The sequence below is a fragment of the Athene noctua genome, chromosome 7, assembly GCF_965140245.1.
Source record: "Athene noctua chromosome 7, bAthNoc1.hap1.1, whole genome shotgun sequence".
Taxonomy (NCBI): domain Eukaryota; kingdom Metazoa; phylum Chordata; class Aves; order Strigiformes; family Strigidae; genus Athene; species Athene noctua.
Window position 1 is genome coordinate 29,026,423 of NC_134043.1, and position 22,933 is coordinate 29,049,355.

At 39.9% G+C, this 22,933-nt stretch overlaps 1 protein-coding gene across 14 annotated transcripts in view; it reads left to right on the forward strand.

Moving 5' to 3' along the window:
- AGAP1 (ArfGAP with GTPase domain, ankyrin repeat and PH domain 1) overlaps positions 1–22,933 on the forward strand; it is a 396,570-nt gene that overhangs the window by 275,323 nt on the left and 98,314 nt on the right. For 10 of the 14 annotated variants that reach the window (XM_074910246.1, XM_074910247.1, XM_074910248.1 and 7 more), the window contains one exon: positions 5,674–5,835. The exons of the other annotated variants lie outside the window; for them this stretch is intronic. In XM_074910246.1, coding sequence (XP_074766347.1) covers positions 5,674–5,835 — 162 coding nt within the window. The remainder of the gene's footprint in view (positions 1–5,673; positions 5,836–22,933) is intronic. 14 annotated transcript variants of the gene reach the window in all.

The window sequence follows — 22,933 nt, forward strand, 5'->3', positions numbered from 1 at the left end:
GCTGGTGAGCGCAGCCCTCTGGCCTTAAGAGGTTTATTTCTTTTTTTGGAAGAGAAACTCATCTTTAACAGGAAGAGCGTAACACAAATAAAACATGGCCACAGTGAAAGCATAACAGTAGGGCTGTAGTTCATCTGGTTCAGCCTTTGTGTGCTTCTGTGCAGCTGCTTTCTGCGGGTCTCATACACTGCTGCTTCATGGAAAAATATAGTTCTGCTTCATGACTCTTGCAATGTCTGCTCATCTCATAAATTCAAGCGTGTATTAGTTGCACTCCTGAATGTACCTGCTTGTAACTAAGTGATTTGTTTGGAAGAGATCACAAATGTGTCTGCAGGAGGAAATGGAGACCACCTCCATGTATTTAAGTCACTTGTATGTTGCTTTTTAGTATATAGTTGTGAGTTATATTCATTCTGCATTTATAATTAGTGGGTGGCATCGTTGGTGAAGGCTTAACTTAAAGTGATGTGTCTGTTAAATTAGCCTGTGCTGCCCAATGATGATTCACTGTATTATTGTGGTTAAGTTTAAAGATAGCAAAAGAGGAATTGCTAAAATGTTGTCTGCCAAACTGTTCTGCTACAAGAGCAACATAACAAAAATCCTGAATGGTTTCTTTTTTCGTTTAATGGGTTACTGCATATATGTAAGAAAACATATATGTTAAACTTTATTGTGTATTTTATTGACATTTTTATAATACACAGAGTCTTTAACTTTCCGTTTTTACTGACTAGATGCACACTTAGCATATTGTGTTGTTGCATGTTTGTATAAATCTTTGTTATTTTCATAATGTTTCTGAGTATTGTGATCTGATACTGCAGGTATGGTCTGTTGTTTTGTAAATCTGAAACAACAATGTATGAAGAGCCAAAGCGGAAAGGAAATGGAGGCATGTTCTGCCCCAGTATCTGTGATTCTGTCAGCCTCTTAATATGTACACAGGCACGCACTCCTCTGCTTAATTATTCTTGTGCTGAATCTCTTGTCTTTACTTGTTCTTTGCTGTTTGCAGCTGTTTATACTAAATAGATGGATATATAAATGGGATTTTGTGTGAGCACACTCACTGTTCTTAGAGGCTCTTCTGCTGAGCATTGACCAAACCTGGAAATTACCTTGAATTATAATTTGGATGGTTTTTGTAGAGCTTAATTGTTTGAACGTTTTGTAAGCGTGATCATAACGGGGTATTTTATAATATCAGAAAAGATAGTTTTAATAAAGCTGTCTAGAGCTAGAAAGAGGAACTCTTCCTTTGATGCTCCTTTGGTAGATGAAAACATTTTTGTTCAATAGGAGACCAGCATCTTTTTTTGCTCATTTGAGACCAGTTCTGGCAACATACTGATATTCATTCAAATATAAATGCCATATTCACTTTGAAATGCAAATTGTTTAAAGAAAAATAGCATATGGTAGAGGTAAGTACCTTTTCAAATCAGCTCCCACACTTTAGGGATGTGAGTACAGCTAAAATTATTCTTTGGAAAGAATCTGGAGCCTTTGACACATTGAAGCTTGAACTAATCAAGGCTTCCCAGTAAGCATATACACATATCCATATCAAGGAAACAGTGCTGAGAATACATGGATTAGCATAGTAATTTAACTGCCCCCTGCTAATCAACTTAAGCAACCAGCTGATGCATATATGATGTATTTGAAGAGGCACTCTTTCACAACTCCAGAATGGGCCAGGTAACTGACCATGGATTTCACGTTAATGTCGAGATATGTATCTATCAGTCTGCGTGTAGGTAGATAATATGTGCGTGTGTATGTGTACAGATGGGGGAGACAACAGATGGAGAATGCATCAAGGCGTTGCTTGTAAAGGCTTCGTGTGCCTAACCCAGTGTACAGGGTTCACTTATCAATGAGTATTGCTGGCCTCCTCTTTTTAAGTCTCTCTCACTTGTCTGCTAAAAGACTGAAATGATTTCTGCTGTTGAAGCTTTATCCTTGAGCAAAAAGAAAGGACAATTGCTTTGTGGAGGTGTGGTTTGGGGTTTGCCTGTTATAGATGGGAAGAAAGCATAGGAATGTTTTGTAGAAGCTTTGTGCAGCATGGAAAGCATGTGAGAACAGCAACTGACTTCCAGTAGTCCTTGTTTTGGTGTGACAGCATTAGTGCCTACTGAGGTGGTAGAGTACATGCCCTGGACGTGCTGCAAATAGACTGAGAAGTAGAAAAATTAGCAATGGATTGGGAAATAATGATTTTTAAATAAGGTTGTAAGTAACAAGTTTGTGCTAGGGCTGAACACATTCAGGAGGGGGGGCAGGAAAAGGCACGGTCTGTTTTCTGTAGTCCAGCCCTTCTGTTTATCTACCCATGGATTCTGGCTTGCATGATCTGATATATCATGAGAATCTTACAGCACATGAACAAACTGGAATTTAACCTTGAATAAATATTATCACAAGCGTTGCAGGTAGCATGGGTATCAGAATATGGCAGTAGAAGAGGTGGAGCTGAGTTGGGTTTCATCATGGATCAACAAAATATTACATGATGGGACGTTGTACCTATTTCTTGCTGCAGTCTTTCAGAAATGTTAAGTGAAAGAAAAATTCTGATTTAGTTTGCAGAGTAAGTCACTTCCTCAACAGGTTAATGTCATAACATGGGGTGTGGAGTTTCATAAGATGGCAGTAAGGTTGAAGTAAAGCTTTTGGTGCTGACATGATGATAGAAAAGTCCTGATACTATCTTTTTAAGGTTTTGGGTTTGTGTCATTGTTAGAAAGTGATGGGATGCTTCTGTTCAGAGATTTGTGAACTAGGCAGAAGGTGTCAACTTACAAATATTGCTGCTCTCTGCAACTCAGCCACCCAGCACAGAGTAGTGGGGATGTGTCATCCTGGCAAAGATGTCCAGTAATTGTTTCGATTTACCCATCATACCTAGCAAAACGCTCCATCTCAGCTTTCACATACCAGATTTCTCCTTCATGATCTTTGTTACAGAGATGCTCTTGCAGGAATTCATCACATGTAGCTTCCCATTTTACTAGGTGCAGTGTGAAAGATGGCTACAGGTTAGAAGTGTGCTTTTGTGGCATTGCTGTTGAGTCTGGCAGGGTAGCTGCTTGTGAAAAAATAAGTTGTTTCCAAAGCCATTTACCAGTAATAATCTAAAGATGCCCAAAAAGGTACTACAGCAAAAACAAAGACTTCTGACTGTCTTGGCAGTTTTTCCCTGTTTCCCAACAACCCTTTTGAAGTGGGTGACCCAGAACAGAGTACAGTGTTTCAGATGCCCATCATGGTGTGCCCAGGTTTTGATTTGGGTTGAGTACAGTGTTAACACACATTGTGGCATCTGTTGTTGACTCTTTAGTCCTTCACAGCAGTGTTGCTACTCAACCAACTGGTCCCTAGCTTCTGCTGCTACACCAGGTTGTTCTGCCCCAGGAGCACAGCTTAGGACTTCCCCTGGTTGAACAATGTGGTGTTTATATTGGCCTAAATCTGAAGTTTCTAGAGTCCATTTGGTCTCAAGCTCTGTCATTCATGTCAGTCACTCCCTGTAATTTTTTTTGTGTGTCATCAAAATAATTTATGAATGTTCATAGTTTGTCTGGATTGTGAAAACTGGAGGACAAGGTTATTTCAAAGTGAGCATCAGCGCCATCACAGAAGTTCACTTGGAAGGACGTATTTCTTTTAAGAGACCCCAAAATATGTGTGCTATAAGATAGTGTTTCCATTTTCTGTTGTGACTTTAAGATACTGAGCTATAATTTGATCCTCTGCTTTGTAGTTTCATTTCTCTGGGCCTGATCTCTTTGCTGAACATTTCTTTGGAAGATGTCTTTAGTAGGTGCTAAAATGCCAGCATTAGCAAATTCCTCGCAGTTGATGGGGTCAAGCACACAGTGTCTTGAAGAGGATCATTTGTTGGAGGCATAAATTTTTTCAACTGTTTGGCAGATGATGCTCTGAATATGGAATCCTTTTGGACAAAAGGGTTGCCCAGAGAAGGTGATTTGAGAGGAATTATGTGCCAGTAGCTAAAGCACTGCCTTGGGAGGTCCCAACACAGTTCCAAAATCCACCTTAGACTTTGCATAAATTGAGCAAAGTAGTTTTCTGTATGTGTTTCATGTCTACTAAGTAGAAATTGCCATGCAGAAATTCTTGAGACTGAGTAAGTACATTCAAGACTCAGGTGGACAGATACTGTAGTGATGTATCTGTGGTAAGGACTAAAGATGAGATTTAGTCTTGGGAAAGGGGAGGAGAGAAAGGGACAATTATGCCAACCCTAATAAACACAAAGTAGTTCACTAAGCTCCGCTGTCTTCCCAAAGGCTGCTCTGGGAAAAGACATAATGATAGAACTGGGAGTCAGGAGATCTGGGTTTTATTTTCAAGTCTGCCACAATCTTCCTTTGTGGCCCTGGGTCATTTAACCTCTGAAAAATGGGGGAAATGATAGCAGATAATTAACAACCTCACAGGAGCATTGAAAATTAATTCATTAATTTTTCTGAACTCATCAGTAGAAGGTGCAATGGAAATGCATTTTACAAAATTGTGTCTGTTTCTTTCCCTTTACATGTGTTTTTAAAGAGTATTCTTAAATCCATAGAAGACCTGTGGGGTACCTTTTGAGAACCTGCCACAAGGAATGAAACTGGCATTGTACCATCTTTGTATCTTTATAGTATGCAAGTCCTGTGCTAGGAATGGAGTAAAATGTGCTCAGAAACCAAAACTGTAGAGCAGACTTTGGTCTATATCAAGTTGTGTGTAAGAGCATCAGAAACCTGAGTTTGTGGAAAGGTTTTAATTGTTTCGACTCTAAAATTCATTCAACCAGATCACACTTCTCCTGTTTTATGGTGAGAAACCTTTCTCCGTTGCTCCCCCTTGCACACACCTCCCAGCATTTTATTGTCCTAGACCTCAGTGATCGTGAAAATACAAAACTGTTTCTAGTGTTTACTGGGTAAAGGCTATTCTATGTATCTCACCTTTTGTGTCATAGACCTTCAGTTAGAGTTGTGATGGGTTTATTGCTGTGGGACGAGACACAGGAATTATATTTGCAGTCAGTGGAACAAGCCTCTAGTGTGTGCTTTGTGTCAAGATATTGGTTTAAGATTAAAAATCTAAATGAGTGCTTGGTCTTGCAATGCCTAGTAGTTATTTGGTTCCCATCACTGTGTTCTTGGCTTCACTTGGGGAACATACTTATGTGAAATATTATTTAGAGGTAGATTGTCTTACAATCTTTGAGTTGTCTCATCTCGGTTACTTCCGTAGACAGTGGTTTTCAGGAAGAAATTTATTTTCTGTTCACAGTCTGTCTTTCATGCTGTATGTGTAAAAAGTGGAGAATCTATATGGAATGTGACTAGTAGCAGGGTTGTGGAAGACTGTTTTCCAGAAGACAAAATAATAGAATGAGGTGAAATCTTGAAAATTTAGGCTCTTTTGTCAAGTTCCTAGCTGGATTCGAGTGGGCTGCTGAAATCTGAGGTGCCCCAAGCTGGTCACAGGATCATTGTCTTCAGAGTTTCAGGGAGGGCTGCGTTGGTTTTTGCATTGGTTAAGTAATCTCTTTTTCTGCTCTGTTAAGATGCACCCATCCATCTTCATGCAAATCAATTTTGTCTTCTCTATTGACACAATTTATTTTCCATTTATGTCTAGGGAACGTGACTACTAGCACATCTGTGTCTCAGATGGCAAGTGGGATCAGTCTAGTCTCCTTCAACAGTCGTCCGGATGGTATGCATCAGCGCTCTTACTCGGTCTCCAGTGCAGATCAGTGGAGTGAGGCAACAGTCATTGCAAACTCTGGCATTAGCAGTGGTAAGAAACCTGGAGCTGGGGGGGCTATCTGCTTTGGGGTGAAGGGGGAATTTGGCAGTTTGCTTTTCTGAAAAAGAAAAAAAAATATAACCTAATGTTCACCCAGATGCTCTGTTGGAAGCCAAACTTCTAGCATCTGAGAGAAAATGAGACATGAGATAAAGGAGAAGAGATCAATACAATACTTTTTCAGCAGGAAGAGTTAATGTAATTATAATATTGTTTAAATTTAATTTCAGGTATCTAATGTAGGTTGTTCACTTGATACTCTTATTTCCTTACTCTGTATGGTGGGTATTAGCAGTAAATTATCTTCCAGATCTTTTCATCAGCATGTCCTCTCTCGGCTGTGCTCTTGCTTTAATGTATGCACACTACTGGCATAGTCGTGGTGTTTTCTCTGTGGAGTATTTAACAGTATTAAAAGGAGCAAACACTATTCCAGATGGTGTTTTGCAATGATTAGATTGTAACAGTGACACAGGGATTGTTGTTTTTAAAGGGTATGCGTGGTATTTGGTAACAAAATGGTGCCTGGGGCCTCCACAGAGTGCCGGGCAAGGACAGAGATACAGTGCTGTTCACCTATAGCTGACCTGCTGCCCATGCAAGTCAGAGCATCCTTGGAGCAGCCATGGCGGGTGCACTGGGACTTGGGTGTTTTTGCTGCGGTGTGTGCAGAGATGGGTCATACCAGTGAAACACACGTGTCCAGGAGCATGGGATTTTAGAGGCAGTTGGAGAAGCCATGGGAAGTTCATCAAACAGAGAAGAAAAGGAGATGAGTGTGTGAGATAAGAAAGAACTGAGAAGAAACTGAGAATATGGATAATGGGGGGGAAAAAAATAGGACAGGAAAAGGGGGAGAAAAAGCTGTTTCTGATGGCTAGCACTAAAATAGTGGGAATTAGAGGAGTATCAAAGCTATTTCCCATCCCATGTGTATATGTGTGTAGAATATATATATGTGTGTATCTGTATAAGGTTTGAATCTGAGTGCAGCCTCTGGGTTTTTAAGCAGCTTTGACAGTGCCATCTTATGAGAACAGAGGGTTTCAAATTATGGTCACCTTGGCTCTGAGTGGCATTAGCTCTCAAGCCCATAGTTGCTGAAGCACATGCTTTTCTGGAGTTCTAAACTTGTGGGCAGCATCTTCAGCTGCGTGGTATTTGCATCAAAATGGTACAGATTTTGACCAAGAATTTTCTAAAGCAAGTATCCTTTATTTCACCTTGGTGACATATCCTGCTAAGCAGCATGATAAATTGCTTCAGCGCTGTTCTCTTCTGTGTCCACCCAACTCACCCACTTCTTTGGAAGTCTTCTAGGGCAATCAGCATTGTCCTACATGGATTTCTTTAGACTGAACCAGTTTCACAGTTAAGGCCATGTATTTCTCTCTCTTTTTCCCAAGCTGCTTTGTCATTTTAATCCACCCTAATTCTCCTTTCCTTTTAAAAGGTTATACCAAAGTTTCAGCTTTTTGCGCCCTTCTTTTATACTGTAGCTTTTCAAATAGAAGTTGGAGAATATTGTATGTTTGCACTAGAAGGCAGGCAAGTGAAAGACAAGATATAGTCTCTTTACACCTTGACATACCTACAGACAGGTAAGCAGATGCCATCCCTGTGCTCCTTAGTGCCTGATGTGACAACTGAGGCTGCAGTAGAGGAAAATCTTCAAAGTGCAGAATTCAGTCAGTTCCTAAAAGTGGCACATAATTAATATGTTGAGAAGTAGAAATGTAACCTATATTCCTACCTTTTTCCCTTCCCCTTTACTTCATGATGCTGTTTCTGTTTTTGAGATATTTGTTGGACTTGTCTTTTGCTCCCAATGCTGCACTTCAGCTAGTTTTAAATTCCTGGTGAAAGGAACCTTTTCTCCTACACGAGCTGTGTACTCCCAAGTATGTGCAGTACCTTTTTCTGACTTGACATTCATATGTGATTACTTATGGATTATAAGAGATGACAGCTAGAATTATCTGTGAAATATTTATTCAAAAAATGCAGATGACCGGTGGGTACTTCTGAATAAGCCTGACTTGAATAATTTCTTGCAGAGGTTCCAATTTAAAAAAAAAAAAGGAAAAGTTGGGGTTTTTATAAGTATGGAGGAAAAATTGGACTAACAGTGAGTTTTAGGCAACTAAGGGTCAGCAGAAACAGAAGTATTGCGATAAAAACTGCTGCAAAACCTCAAGAATAATTCATTGCTATCAGTGTATCATCTTTCGGTAAGCTCATAGATGTGTCCTTTATGTTGGCAAGTTGACGCATGAAAAACCCTTTCTAATTTCAGGGTTTTTTTCTCTATTAAAAGATTTTTGAATTTTAGTCATAAAAAGATAATACTGTGAAAGCAGCAGGTACAGCGAGAAGCTAAGCATCTTTTGGAATTCAAATGCCAATGTACTGGAGAATATGCCTGCTTATTGTCACATGGTTTTATTGTAGACAAAATAACATATTGGGATTCAATTTTTCTCTGCACCTTTTTTTCACATTAAATTAATACTTTGTGTGGCTCCGGAGAACTTTTCAAAGTCTTCCGAACCAGACCTTTGGTTTCCTGGGGGTTCTGTCTTTCAAGCAGCTGTGAACATCTCCTAATTAGATAAATTACTTTGTAGTGGGCAGAGCCACAAAACAGGAGGTGCTGGTTAAATTAAAGGGGAAAAATAGAAAAATCCATTCTCTGAAATGGAATGCCCCACTGCTTTATGACTATTACTGTTGTAAGGTTTTACATTTAAGTACCTGAGGTTTAAAATTAAATGTCTAATATAATTTGGCACTGGTAACATGAAGCCTGTGACTGCCCTCAGAGAAAATCTAGACAGCTTAGTTCAGTGTTTCAAATTGCTGTCTGCTTGATAGTGAGCGGATCATGCGGCTGGCTCACTATTTAGCTAAATACCACATGCTGTTCAGCATAATTCTAAATGCAGTAACATATTTGCCTTAAAAACTCTGAAATTTAAAAAGTCTGTTCCAGCAGCACATGAAAAATTAATTTTTTTTACATTTTTTTCTTACTCTTGTAAGTACTTGACAGAAGTAATTTTAGCAGCAAGAGAGAATAAAAACTGGGGGCAGTAAATCCCTGTCCGGGAACCTCTTGTGTAGATTCTTTATGGACCCAGAATTGATCTACATGTCAGATCCTGATGTAGTTTAAACTGTTTATCACCCTAATGGCGGTAGAGAGACCATGAACATCAACTTATAATCCTCCATGAAAGAAATTGGTGTTTGCAGTCAATGAAGGAGCAGCTTAGCTTTATTGATAGATTTAGAACAATTACTGCTGCTGCAACTATTGGCTGAGAGGTTTTCCTGGATCACATTGGAAGCCTGCGATTTTTTTTTCCTTGATAAATCTTTTCCTTGATGGATCATTTTTTTTCACTCGGAATTATCTATAGTTGCTCACTGCTGGGGAATGAGAGGGTTGTCTGGTCTCAGGGGAGTCATTCGTAACCTGTTCGGGTGTTGAAGTTCGGTTCAAGAATGTGCATCTGTACTATTCCTCCTCTACAAATTCAGCTTTTATTTTATTTCATACATTCTTTTTCTTCTGCAAATTTTTGTAGCTAGGAAAAGCAGGACTGCTTTGAGGAATCAGGGAAAAACTGGCCAGGAGTACTGTTGTGAAAGGCATCTCAAATGCAATTTTTTTTCCAATGGAGAACAGATTAATATTAACTAGTGGTGTTGCTGCCACTAAGAGATGGTGCTGTCTGTTCCATAGTCTTCACAATTTGCGCATCTCTAAAGAACCTGAGAAACAGATCCTCAGTAGCTTATTCATTCTCTTTTTAAATGTCAGCTTTTATAGTTTGGCTTCTAAGACTGTGTCCTGAGACTATCACAGGGAAGAATTTCTTCCTTAAAGTTACATTAAGCTCTTCTGAAACAGCGCTGAAAACAGTAGTTTGCATGGGACAGGGATTTCTTTCCTCTGGACTTGTAAATTGTCATTTGAATTCTAGCATGATATAAAATTCTGCAGTAAATCAAATATCTGTTTAAATATCATCTACTTAGGCTTTATCACTGTACAATTGCTTGTACGGGCCATTTGATCTCAGCTGTAATTTATGTAAGTTGTAATACCTGGTGTCTTTTGAGTTTCTAACAGTTTGGTGTTAGGGTTTATTAATGTAAAATTGAGTTCTCACTATGCCATGGGGTATGAGATGTCATTGAAGTGTTTATATTAATGCAGACCTTACAACTTGGCTTACTTTTTTGATCGTAAGCACTTGGAATGATTAAATGATGGAGCCTTCTGCTATGTGTTGAAAAAGAAAATGGTTCAACTTGCTTCTGACAGTTGTAACACCTGGATTTCAAAAGTGAACCAGAAAATGTTATTTAGAGTTGCTGGAATTCAGTAGGCAAATTCTTGACTATAATAAATTATATAATTTCAAATAGATTTATAGAATTTCAGAATTATTTATGTTAAGTGTATATAGATGGTTTAGATTGGAATAATTTTTTCCTCTTTTTTTAAAGGAGGAAATCATGACTGAAAAGCAAATATAAAGTAATTTTCTCCTGCTTTCTTGCTGCTCCAGAGCTATGCTGGGATTTCCTGCAGTTCCTAATATTTAATATTTTAAAATTCACCATGTATAAGACAGTATATGTGCAAATAGTTTACACTGTCTTTAAGAATAGGGAGGAAAAGGGAACATTCATGTACTTTTCATACCCTTTTATGATCAACAGACAAATTGCTTCTGGCAAATACTTCCAGAGGGAAACTGTCAGTTCAGCAGGCTAAACTCTGCTAAACTTGGGTTATAAAGTACTATATTTTTAGAAATTTCTGGAAAATGATCCCCTTTTGGCATGAGGTTGCATACTTTAAAAGTTCCAGTATTAAAATTTAGTTGACATCCTTGAGAAGCTTTTACCTGAAGTAGGCCAGTCAACCAGAAATACTAAAAAATTCTATGCAACAGAGTCCCATGTAGCTGGACTCCCACCAGGTGTAGTGTCTGTGCCTTTACTCAGTCACAAAAGGGAATAGGAAACTGCTGTTTTCTCAGAATTGCTGTAGCACCCTCCTTGTGGCTATTAAAGCCTTGCAAGAACTATCCTGCCGGACTTCAAATTTCAGATTGATTTTCATTTATGCATGGACAGGTGCGGTTTTGCAACTGGTGGTTCCTAAAAATAATGTAAGGCATGCAGGGCAGAGTGATTGCTGTGTTTGGGCTGACAAATAAGATCTTTACAACAATAAATTAGTCTCGAACTTTGTCCTTGGTTTCAAAGCAAATTGAGTTGTTGCTCCTCTTTCTTGAGAAAGAGGACAGGTATGTCCGTATCAGATTTTCACAGTTGATGAAATCAAAAAACTTGCCCAAGCAATCTGCCAGCACCACCTCATTTAGACTATAATTTCAGCAGTTTTCACTTGTGCAAATGTCATTGTGAGCATTCTGTATCTCCTTCTGGAAGCCTCACCATGAAGTATGTGAGGTAGAGAGGTCTTGACACTCTTGTGGAAATAAAATATTTGCAGCTATTATTCTCATAGTTATGTCATTCATCTCTTTTTCCATTGCAACCTCCATGGCAAAGAGGAGGATGCCAAAGGCTCTCTGATATTTAAATAAGACCCTGTAAGTGGTGATATTCCATACTGGTTTCTAGAACTTTTTAAAGCAGGAGGAAGCCATATCATTCCAGTGCTCAGAGAGAAAGAGCAGGTCAGTGAGGCAGTCTGGTCACTGCCTGACAGCTTGAGCATTAGTCAGGAAGGCGCCACATTGCCTGTGCCCTGCCTGAGCTTGAAGGCAGATGGAGAGAGAGGAAACGTGATGTTTCTGAGATGTGGACAGATGTCCCATTCGTCTTTTCACTGAACTTCCTTCTTCAAAATGGTGTCAATATAAGGATAAGGTCTCTGAAAAGCGTTTCAGAGCACTAAACTAAATGATACTTTCTGCCTGTGATTTTTTAGGAATGTGTAGCATCGAGAAGTAGTAGGACCGAATGCTTACCCATGCTGTTTTGTAGACCATAAGAATCTCAATTGAATCAGAAACTTTTAAGATTGCCTTTCTTGGGGAGGTTCCTACCAGGTTCACAAAATACAGGCACTTACCTTGTCTTCTCTAGGCATCTGTTTCTTGCCAAAATGATGGGAAAAAACTGTCCTGTCCATACAAATGAAGGGCACTGTGAGGTGTTCCTGAAATTCTGCCCAACATGCCATGCCAAAAAAAAGTAATCAAGGGGCAAAACTTGTGCAGTCTGCTACCTCTGTGCAGTATGGGTTCAAACACTGCTGGCTTGCTTACCACTCTCAGTATGCCTTTCACCACCAGATCATCCAGGCTGTGGATTGCAGCTCAGTGAACACCAAACTGTAGATGAGCCATTGCCATTTGGTCCCACTGGGCTTCGCGTCCAGCAGAGAACTCATTGCTTCATGATGAGTTAAAAGAGTGAGAGATATAACAGCAGTTATTCAGTGTCTGCATCCATGGTGGAGGAGAAAGATGGCACCAATAAACTGAGCTGTGTTGTGACGTTGGTTTAAGGGCTTCGGGTACATGGGCATTTTTGCACAACTTTGCTGAGTTTCATTTAAGTTCTTCTGTATTTACCCAGTGCTGCTGTTGAAATCCTGAGCTATATTATATGAATTTTTACAATTCTGCAGTTCTACAGAAACCCATCTGCTTTTCTTCTTTAAGATCCTCTTTTTTCTGCTCTCCCCCTCCCCCTGATTAAAATATAAAGAATTATTGCATTCAGCAATTAAATCCTGTGCTTGGTTCCAAAATGGCTAGAAATGTGAGTTTTCATCTTCAGATAATTTGACATTGGCAACCTCATGCTCATCTTAATCTTGTTCACAGCCTGAAGTGCCAAATGTCTGTCAGTAAATTGTTTATGTGTCTAAATTAACTTTTTGAGTGGAACTATAAAGCTTTGGTTTTTCCTAACATTTACTCATGGATGCTTAAATGCATATTTTGCATTTAGTTTTGCTTAGAATTTAAACTGAAATAGAATTGCATATAGAATGTTCCTTGTAATAGGGGAAAAAAAGCTTTTGCTTTTTTTTTTTTTTTTTTCTGGTTACTGATGTTGATTAATCTGACTTGATTGTCTAGCAATGTTTAATAAATCAGTTCGTTTTCTGCCTGTAGCTGGATTTGGTTGTCGCACCTTCTCTGTTTGTCCCAACTCACAAGAAAAGAAAAAAAAACAACAAAAAACCCTTTATTTTTATCATGGAACATAGACTTTGGTCTGACAGGATAGTGAGAACAGTGAATGTTCTCTTATCAAGGTCTTCAAGCTCATGCCTGGGAGATGTTCCCCATTCCTGACCTTTCAGGCACAGGGTTAGTGTGTTGCAGTACACTGCTTGTGGTATTTAACCACTGCTGAAAGTCAGTACTTCTTGAGTAAGGAAAGTGGATAGCCAGCACTGATATCACTAGAAACGGGGCACTTTTAACTTCAGGTTGTTTTAAAATATAGATAGATATATATATATCTCCATGGCTGTCTCCTTATCTAACTTCAGCTGCAAGCTGGTTCTCTGTAGCTCAGATGCCTGACATTTGACAGATACAGTGCTTAGAAGTCTGTAAAATATATTCTGTTCTGTTTCTATATTAGTATCTGTCAAAATGGGGGGGTTAATATTGAAGGTGATTGCACCCCTGTACAAAGTAAATTCTTCATCAGAGAGGCCATCCTATAGTCTCATTTGTATAAAAAGGTCATTTAATCTTTAAAATTTTTTTTTTGTATGTTTGTAGTTTACATTTGCTTTAATCTTAAATGTTTGCAGTTTGGACTGAGTTTTACTGTGATGTTTCTTGGCAGGTCAGTCATCAAATAGTTTGAGATAGAGGTTCGGCTGTGATTGTTTTTACCTGGTATCTCACAAGTAAATGTGACCTGTGGTCTTAAACTGCTTAAATAGTGGCCGAGACATCAATACATCGGATGTGTTCAGCAGCAGCAGAAGGATGGATCTTCTGACACTAGCTATTAAAAGCTGAAGAGCTGCATTTGGTGTGAGGATGCCTGTATGCATTCAGGAGTGATGTATCTTGATAAATTATAATTTCAAGGAAATTGGTACACAAACCAGATTCACACCATATCCTAAAGGAGTTTATGAACTTCGAAAAATCATTTTACAGAGAATAGTATCAAGACACACATTTTCAAGCAAACGTACAGGGAAGACATCTTGCTGCAAGAGCAAAATGTGTCACTTAGTAAACTCTTCTGATTCAAATAGTGTAGCTTAAAATTTCATAAGCTCAATGCATTCCATACTTAAGGACCTTATAAGTAAGACTTAAGGAGGGAAATGAGTAAACTTCCCAGATCAGTACACTTTTATTGCTCTTAATCTTTTTATCTAAAATTTAATAATCTAAATTTGTATAATAATAATAAATTCTAAATTTAGGTAAAGCTTAATAATGTTTTAAACACAAAGCTAAGAAATTAAAAAGTTAATGTATAACTACCATTGGAGTAATTCCCAGTTTCAGAATTTCTTCTTTTTATGTCCATACTTTGGAAGTTCAGATAGATGCTTGTAATAATGAGATTTTTTTGTTTAATGTATGTCTAGAAGCACACCGCATTGTTTTGCCAGGATCTGGATGAAGTGTGTGCACGAAACACACATGGTGCTTTTATTTCTTCTCTGGCTTGATGAAGTTTCTGTTCCAATTAACATGAGAGTGGTTGTCTCATCAAGCATGTCTGTTTGCAGGCTCAGTTTCTTTTCCAGTCCAGATCACAGAGACTGGGGTACAGGGATGTTGTGTATACGTTACCTATGGAATCCAACACTTCAAAGCTTCTTCACAGCATATACAGTTCAAGGAGTGAAAGAAGCCTCTGTGTTAAATCCAATACACAACTCCTTCACAACCTGCTGATTGTTGGGGGACAGCTGAAGCGCAGAGACCTGGCCTTTCTGCAGCTGGAAGAGCATCCCCTTTCAAGTCGCTGGGCCCTTCATTTGTTACAGTTGATCTCATCCCTTAATTCAGCAATCGTGCCTGCCACCCACGGTCCAGGTCGATGAGGAGTATCCAGTTTACAAGTCACTCTAGGCAAGTGGCATTTCTGATGCATGGATTTTGTGAGAGCAAAAGAAGGGTCCTGACTTTGGTTATCTAAACCTTCAGAAGAGCTGGTAAGAACTAGAAAGGGTGCTTGATTCAATTTAAAAATTAAAGTTTGTCAATGACAATTATGTCATCTGACACATATAAAAAGCAACAAAGACATAGCTGTATGTTCAGAGCTTTAATTTTCAGCTGTAAGTTTCTGCAGTAGGAAAATGTTTGGTTTTGCCTTTCACTAACAGTATCTTTGCTCTTGCTTCCACCATTTCTTTTCCTTTCTGACACTGGTGCTCCATGGCATACATTACCAGGAGAGTCTTCGCTTTTTCCTACCTAGCACGATACAGTTAACAGCCCATTTGGTATACAGCAGTTATTCAGCTTTAATTGGAAAATATTAATAGTGAAAGGCTCTTGATTTTTTCCAAAACACTGATATTCGGACTTATCACTGAAGTGGACTGACAGTGGAGAGTTTCCTAACCTCTTCTGAATTACCAGTGAGTGGGTTTGATGTTTGAAGTTATCCACAGGTTATACAGACTGAAGGTTAAAGTACAAGAGTAGAGACAAGAGACATGACTCTCTTTCTGTCTCTGAGCATTTCTTTGAAGAGTCCGTTCTTCTCTTCTGTCTTATTTTGCCTATCTTGAAATACAAGGTAAATATTTCAGTAGGAAATTATTCAGTAAGACATACGTTCATTATTTTCCAAGTGCCTTGAGACCTTAAGGCTCTTATCTCAAAGCAAAATATTGTTAAATTAGGTTTTTTGCAATTAGAAGACCATGCTGATTGTTAGATCAGGGCGGAGCTCTGACCCTCTCTGTCTAATTGAGATGAATTTATTATGCACATCATTTTGACCAAGGGTATAAAATAGTATTTGTCACGCAGTCTTGTATGTACTTGATCATGATGTAGCTTGCTCATCCAAGATGTATCCTTTTAGTGGTACTCCCAAGTGTTTATTTTTCTGCAAATCACCATTACTTGGGATGGTACTGATGGGTTCACTAGGTCTAGCATGCCACAGTTGGTAACTCTTCTTGAGGTGTCTGATTGTCTGGCTTCAAAAGAGGCAGACTAACCACACATGACTTGGAATCAAACCAGGAGATACTGCCCTGAAACCATTCCACAGGCGTACAGTTTGTCTTCAAACGGACAATCCATCTTTTTTTCTCCCTCATGGGGTGGCTAAGAACTAACTACCTAAAACTAATGCCCACAACTAGCTGCCTTCTGTAATATTCCTCACCTCTCCGTTTTGTATGAAGTGTATGGCCGGGAGAAGCAGTGCCCATAGCATCATACACCTAGTTTGTAACAATTCAGGGTGACACCATGTAAGAAACACATCTTCTCAACAAATCTGGTGCTTCCCAGTGAAAACATTGTGCCACAGGAATCAGAGACATCCCTTATACAACTAGACTGTAGGCCTGTTCAGCGGGAGCCATGAAGTTAGTTTGCCTTGGGATGTGGTGGCATCTTACAACATGTAAGATTTGCATCTCTTTTGGTTTGTTGTCCTTATATATTCAAACCACTTGTCATGCTTGATCTTTCCACAGGGCATATTCAGCATAAAAGTATAGAGGAGACAAATGCAAAGAAGAATCTGTGTAATGGGGGTATAAGATAAATTAGTAAGCTGTGTTAACTCAGGGAGTAGTTTATAATATCTCTGACCCTGACCTAAACCTGCTTTAGGCAAGATGAGTAGAAAAGAGGTTAGCGTCTGGTTCCCGGTTCATGTTCTGAGGCCTGCATGTCCTCTAAAACACAGTTAGTCTTTACTTTGCTTGTCACCGTATTGGCAACACAGGAGGGTCGCTTAGGAATAGATGTTTCCTCTCCTCATGTCATGTGGTAAATACCTTCTGTGATACAAGGAACTTACTTCATAAGATGGCTTTGAAAGGGAGTTAACAGCATACAGTTGTTTCTTTTCTTGCTAGCGATACTTCAATTTCTAGGGAGCAGGATGGTGTTTTGCTAGCACTGTAATATGTTGCTCCTTAGGAGAGAAAAATGTAGCAAGCAATGTACTTCTGTGGGGTTTTTTTCAACACTGTATTATGTTTTTGCTTTCATGCTTCCCTTATGGTGTCCAGACACTGCGTGTTAGTAGGGAATGAGCTAGAGGTAACTTTGTCTTTCCTTTAGATAAGGGACATTGTAACAAGGGTTTTACTACATCCAAAGTTATTGAATCCAGTCTTTCCGATATCTGTGCCTTACTGTCATGAGATTGACTTTCTTTCAGAAGTTTGTGGATGATGGCCCTCACTTGTCACAAAGTGGCTTATTAGGCTGCCAGGTGGAAACGATCCTGTCACGCTAAACATGCCTTCAGGTCTGCTTTGCTTGAGCTGTGCTACCACGTATCAAAAGCCAGACCCTCCAAAAGCAGGAGGGTCTTTTTTGTCAAGAAGGAAGCTTTGTTTTTCTTATTTAATTGAAATTTCTATTAGAGGGAAGGAGGCAGTAACTTGGGCATTCAGTGGGGCTTTCTGTACATGACAGGATAGCTTTGTGATTTACAGGCTCTAGGCACAAGGCTGGAAAAATGGTAGATGCCGTGGAAAGAGAATACTCCTGAGGCTCTTTCATCTCCATCCCCCAGTTCTGCTCGGAGCTTCCTTTTAATTTCGTTCAGTGCAGCAGGTTAATTTAAGCCCTCGATAGCTTGAGTGTCCAAGCTGAATTCAGCCAAACGATGACTGGATGCGCCTAATTCTTTCTGAAGGTATGCACTCTGTGTACTTTAAAAATATTTGCCTTGTTTTTTCTGTAAGCTGTAATCTCATGCCACCCCTTCTCCCCCACTCAGGAGTGTTTATTACCATCTGCAGACTTCTGCCAAGCTGCAGTTTTGACAGGATTTTAACGTCAGTCCTGTACATCCGTGCCTGACTCCAGCCTTCTGCAGTCATTGTGCAATTGCAGCATCCCTTTAACTTTGGTTTGAGGCAGAGGAGGAATATAAAGAACTTGATAGAACATTTATGGTAATAGCTGTAAAGGGAAGCTGTAGAGCATTGGATTTCACAGCCAGAAAAATCTCAGCTCGGGGAAATGGGTCTGAAATACAACTACAGATGGTTTTAGTCTATTGCTTCCCCTGTTTAAATAAAAGGATTGCTTTTTTCGCCTCTATTTAAAACACATGTGTAGAAGATGAAAGTGTCCAGCTATTTTTTTATTATTCAGTCCACCAGCTACCGACATCTTTGCCTTATTTCATTTCAACACTAATGGCATAGTAAAAGTTCTGAAACACCCTCTTTGGATTCAGCCTTCCTTAGGTCGCGGCAAAGATTCCTGCTGCAGTCAGAGCTGTTGCTGTTGTTTTCGTCATCAGCGCTTTCTTTTTCCCCTTGAACCTGGTGCTATTAATTGTGTTGCTGCTTCTGCTCTTTAATTGATCCCATTCACCGGTCCTGCTTTTGTAACGTCTGACTTCTTGTCACTTCAACAAATCAAAAACCCAAATTAATCAAACTCCAGCTACTTGAGAATAAGGCTGCATTGGGGAGCTGGGCTTGACAAAAAAGTCTAATTTCACTTTGAAAGCCTGTTGGAAAATTTTAACAAGAAGATGCAAGAAAAATGTAAACCAGATCAAGCTCGACTTTGGTCTGTGGAGAATAGCGTCACCTGTTGAGTTTGTTTCAAGTTTTTGTAAATAGATGATTTGACAAAAATATGAAATAAATCAAAAGACATGAAGATAGAAGAGGTCAGAATATCCTTGTTTCCGCTGCAGATGGTTACACAGGAGCGAGGGTTATGTGTGTATGAGAGAGAATAGGAACTGTGGGCCAAAGACGAAGCTCCTCTCTGGGATTTTTGTATCTCAGCCTTTGTGCTGTGCTATTCCCATACCTTACGTGTTGCCTTTCTTCATCCTGCTTTTTGCACCCTTTCACCCAGGCCTGGGGCACTCACACCTGCTTATTGTCCCTCATTTTCTTCACCTCCTTGATTCCTCTGATGGGATCTGCTTCAGCTCTGCTGTATGGGCGCTGCAAGTGGTGAAGGAAAAATGGCCTCAGTCCAAACCCCGGATGCACTCTGAGCAGGTGCTTCGGAGTTTGGGATGCAAGTCAGTTGTACTGTGCTAGGGGTACCAAGGAAGCACAGGCTGGGTTTGAACTGAATTTTTGATCCTTTTCAAATCCAGGAGGACTCTTGCAGTGTCCTTAGAGGGCACAAATGGGATTGTCTTTAAGATCCGTTTGCGGAGCACATGGTGGCTTCAAAATAATCAAACTGTAAAAAGATGAGAAGTGGGACTTGTGTGGAATGTTACCTTTTACAAACATCATATAATACTGCAAGAGGTTATCAAATGTGTTTCAAACGGCAAATAAAGTGCAGTACAACAGCATGGCCCTTGAGACTCTTCTGAGAAGGCTTGGTTGGTTTTTTTTTTAATTAATGTTCCATCTCATAATTCTGGGTTGTACTTGTAGACAACATACTTCTTTCCTTCCACCTCTCATTTCTTCCACCAGATTTTGTCATAATGGAAAAGAATTTCTCTTATGACCATAATTACAAAATGCATCTAGGGGAGAGGTAGTCATGGGACTTGCTTTCTGGAATAAAAGCTGCATTGGCTTTTTTTTGTTGATGTTCTGTAATTTCTAGCAAATTAGGTTTGGACTTGAACGAGCAGAATCTTTGTCTTATTCCATGTGTCATGCACCTGTAGAGAAAAATCACCACCCTAACAACAAAGTGATCATTTATTTGATATCCCACCTCTTGATAACTTAAGAGGTTTGGTTACCAAGTGTCACTTGTTTCTCCTGGGCATGGAGTGAACTGCATATTTTTAAATGGCTTCAGATAGCTTACATAGGTATAAACATCCCCTCAATATACTCTGAATTGACCATTTTACTACTTTTTCTGGAATGAACGTCTGTACTTTGTCATACTGGTTCATGTAGAAGCTCTCCTATCCCTTGGCATTATTTCACAACCCTGCAAAGCTAGAAACCTGCCTTTCAATGAGAAACACGTTTTCTCGTCGGTACAGAAAGTCATGGAACACGCCTGTGAAATTCATGGCGTCCTCCTTACCGCCTCGTGAGCGTGCGGAGGTAAACTGCAAGGACGCGGCTTGTGTCAGCTCTCACAGCTGAGAGGAGTTAATAATTGCACTGGGGAGAGAGGGCAGGGGGGAAGGCTGGCTGTTTGCTGCAAGAGGGCATGGGCATCTCTAGCTCACTCCTGTACATCGCAGTCGCTGGCAGGCGTAGGCTGAAGCACAGCAATGCACCGTTTTGGAGGAGATGTTTTTCAGCAGTGTGTTGCTACACATCACTTAGAAATGTGTCGCAGCAGTTACAGAACAGAGGATGTGCTGGTCAGGACAACCCCAACTACGTGGCAAGGGGAGAGTTTTGTCCTCAATATTGTATAATATAGATATACACCCTGCAAATGATGACCATCATCAAGGAAAGCTGCCTGTACAGTCCATCAAAAACTGCAAAGCTAATGATGGGCTGGGCAGATAATCGTGGGAGAGTTAATTGTAAGGTTCGATATGGCATCTTGTCAGCAGAGATAAGTTGTCACGTTTTCCACTTGAGCTGAAACTAAATGATTGTAAAATAAGTTATGAGTGTCCTTGGGCCTGTCTGCCAGAATGATGGCTAAGAATACATTCCTGGCCCATCAGTCTCAAGCAGCCCGCTTGATATTTATGCGAACTGAATGTTATTTTATTCCCCCTCTAGTCATGCTTGTCAGCTTCCCGAGTGAAAAGTGAAACTGCTTCTTTGACTCATACTTCAAGTATTGAAGCTCGGAGAGGCTGCAGATTGTTATTATTATTACTAGTATTATATATTTTTTCGGGTGTGTGTTGAACATTGATGCCCGATTGGGAAGAACTAATGGCTGACATTGAACGTGCGGGATGGCTGCAAAACAGCCCATCCCAACCCAGTGAAACGCGTCTTATGAGTTCGAGTGCCTCTGTCAAAGCTGGTTTAGATGTGGAGTAATGAGGCGCTTGCTTTTTTAATTTGGCATGCCTTTTTCCCTGCCTTTTTTTTTTTTTTTTTTTTTTTTTTAAATATTTAATAGTGCCAGCAGTGGTCGTCTGTTCTCAGGCGTGGTAATTGATACAAAATAAAATGCATTATTTGTATTCAGTCAGGAGTATGAAATTGCATTCAGCGGGCTGAAGCCTGAACTCATTTACAGTTTTCCGAAGCCGGGCTTTCAGGAGCCCTCTTTTCAATTTGAAGAATACCTTGTCAGGCAAGAGAAGTAGTGGGAAATGGGAAAGCACAGCGTGTAAGCCTAGCGCCTTTTGATTGCTCATATTTTAAACCGGGAGAATGTTAAATAACTTCCATCTTCAAAGGGTGGTCTCCGAAACCAGGAATACGGGGCATTAATACACCAACAATATCAGCTCGGCACCCTTTTACGAGCGACTCGTGTTTCTTTTCTGGTTGAGGGGGAGGGAAAGCTTCAGGCTCTTCACTTCAGAGCCGTTTGACCCAAGGACAGCAGGTTATTACCTGGAAAGGGCTGCGGATCACGAGGATTTACCATAGGAGGTTAATTCTTCAGCTCTCCGACGCAAGTAGTCGGACTGTACATGTGTAAGTGTCCTCATTTTTCAGAGCTCACAAGCAGTTTTTGTTGGTGCAATTTATAGCCTAGAAATTAGACTAAGCCGCAGCGAGCGTACAGATCTACCTTAACATTTTTTAACAAGAATTTTGCTGAAAAATATATTTTCTGGTTTTGCATCAGGGTGTGGCTTCTTCAGCATTTTCCGGGGCCAGGGCATCGTGGTTGACACTGCGGTTGCACTTGGTGATAAACGCAGCCCTCGTACACCTGCCTCGGGGACCAGAGTGCTTCGGCACATGTCTAGGAATTGCGGATATTTGGAAACAAGCTTTTTGTGAAGCATGGGAGAGGGTGGTAGAGCTCATTTTTCCTGATTTTTTTTTTTTTTTCTCCTCTTCAATAAAATGGGATAGCTCTTTCGGAAGTGAGAGCTGAAAATTAGACCTGTCCATGTGCCACTTGCCTCACATTTTCTGAGGGGAAAAAGTGAAGCGTTTTAAGAAATTGTGTTCGATGTGAGCAAGCCTTCCTGGCTGGTGTGCTCTCTGGGATTTTTCCATGGTATTTATGAATTTTTTTGATTTTCGCAAGCAAATGAAAATCAATTTTTGGTGCCCAGTGGCAGAACTTGCCACCACAGCCAGGCCCCTTCCTTGCCAGTGCCTGGCTCTGTGACTGGCTTCTCTCAACACAGCAGTTTTCATGTCGTTGGTGTAAAGGAGGGGGTTTTGTGGGGTTGGTTTTTTTCTTCTTCTTTTTAAGTATCCAGTATAGGAAACAAAGAAGTCTCTAACTGGAGGTCTAGAATTTAGAACTACCAGTCACCAGCTTGCATCACTGGACATGCCTCTGTATTGCTGGCATCCTCTTTTGCATCTTCTCTTCTTCCAGTATCAAGGGAGCCAAAGACATCTGTGTCGCTTTTGCCAAGAGCATGCTGAGCACTGGCATGGAATTCTCATCAGGGTTTGCCACCTTCTTCACGTGGAGAGACAGCAAAGCCTTTCAGGATAGCTACTTTGAGCATTTCTGGGTCAAATACTTAAAATCTCCAATATAGATATACAGTAAATACATTCCCATGATTCCCTTTTGTGGCTAAATGCCTGATGATTGGTTTCAAAATAGCAGACATAGGGAAAAGAACAAAAATCCTTAATATAAAACTTATATTTGGTCTCTGTTGCCAGGCAATTAGCTACATAATTTATCCCCCTCTAATAACTTATAGCACAACTGTTCTTTGTGGGTAATTAGTAAGTAAACTTCAATAGAATCAAAAAAACACAGAATAAGTGTTTCTTTGTCAAATAGGCATTTGTGTGGAGATGTAACTACCA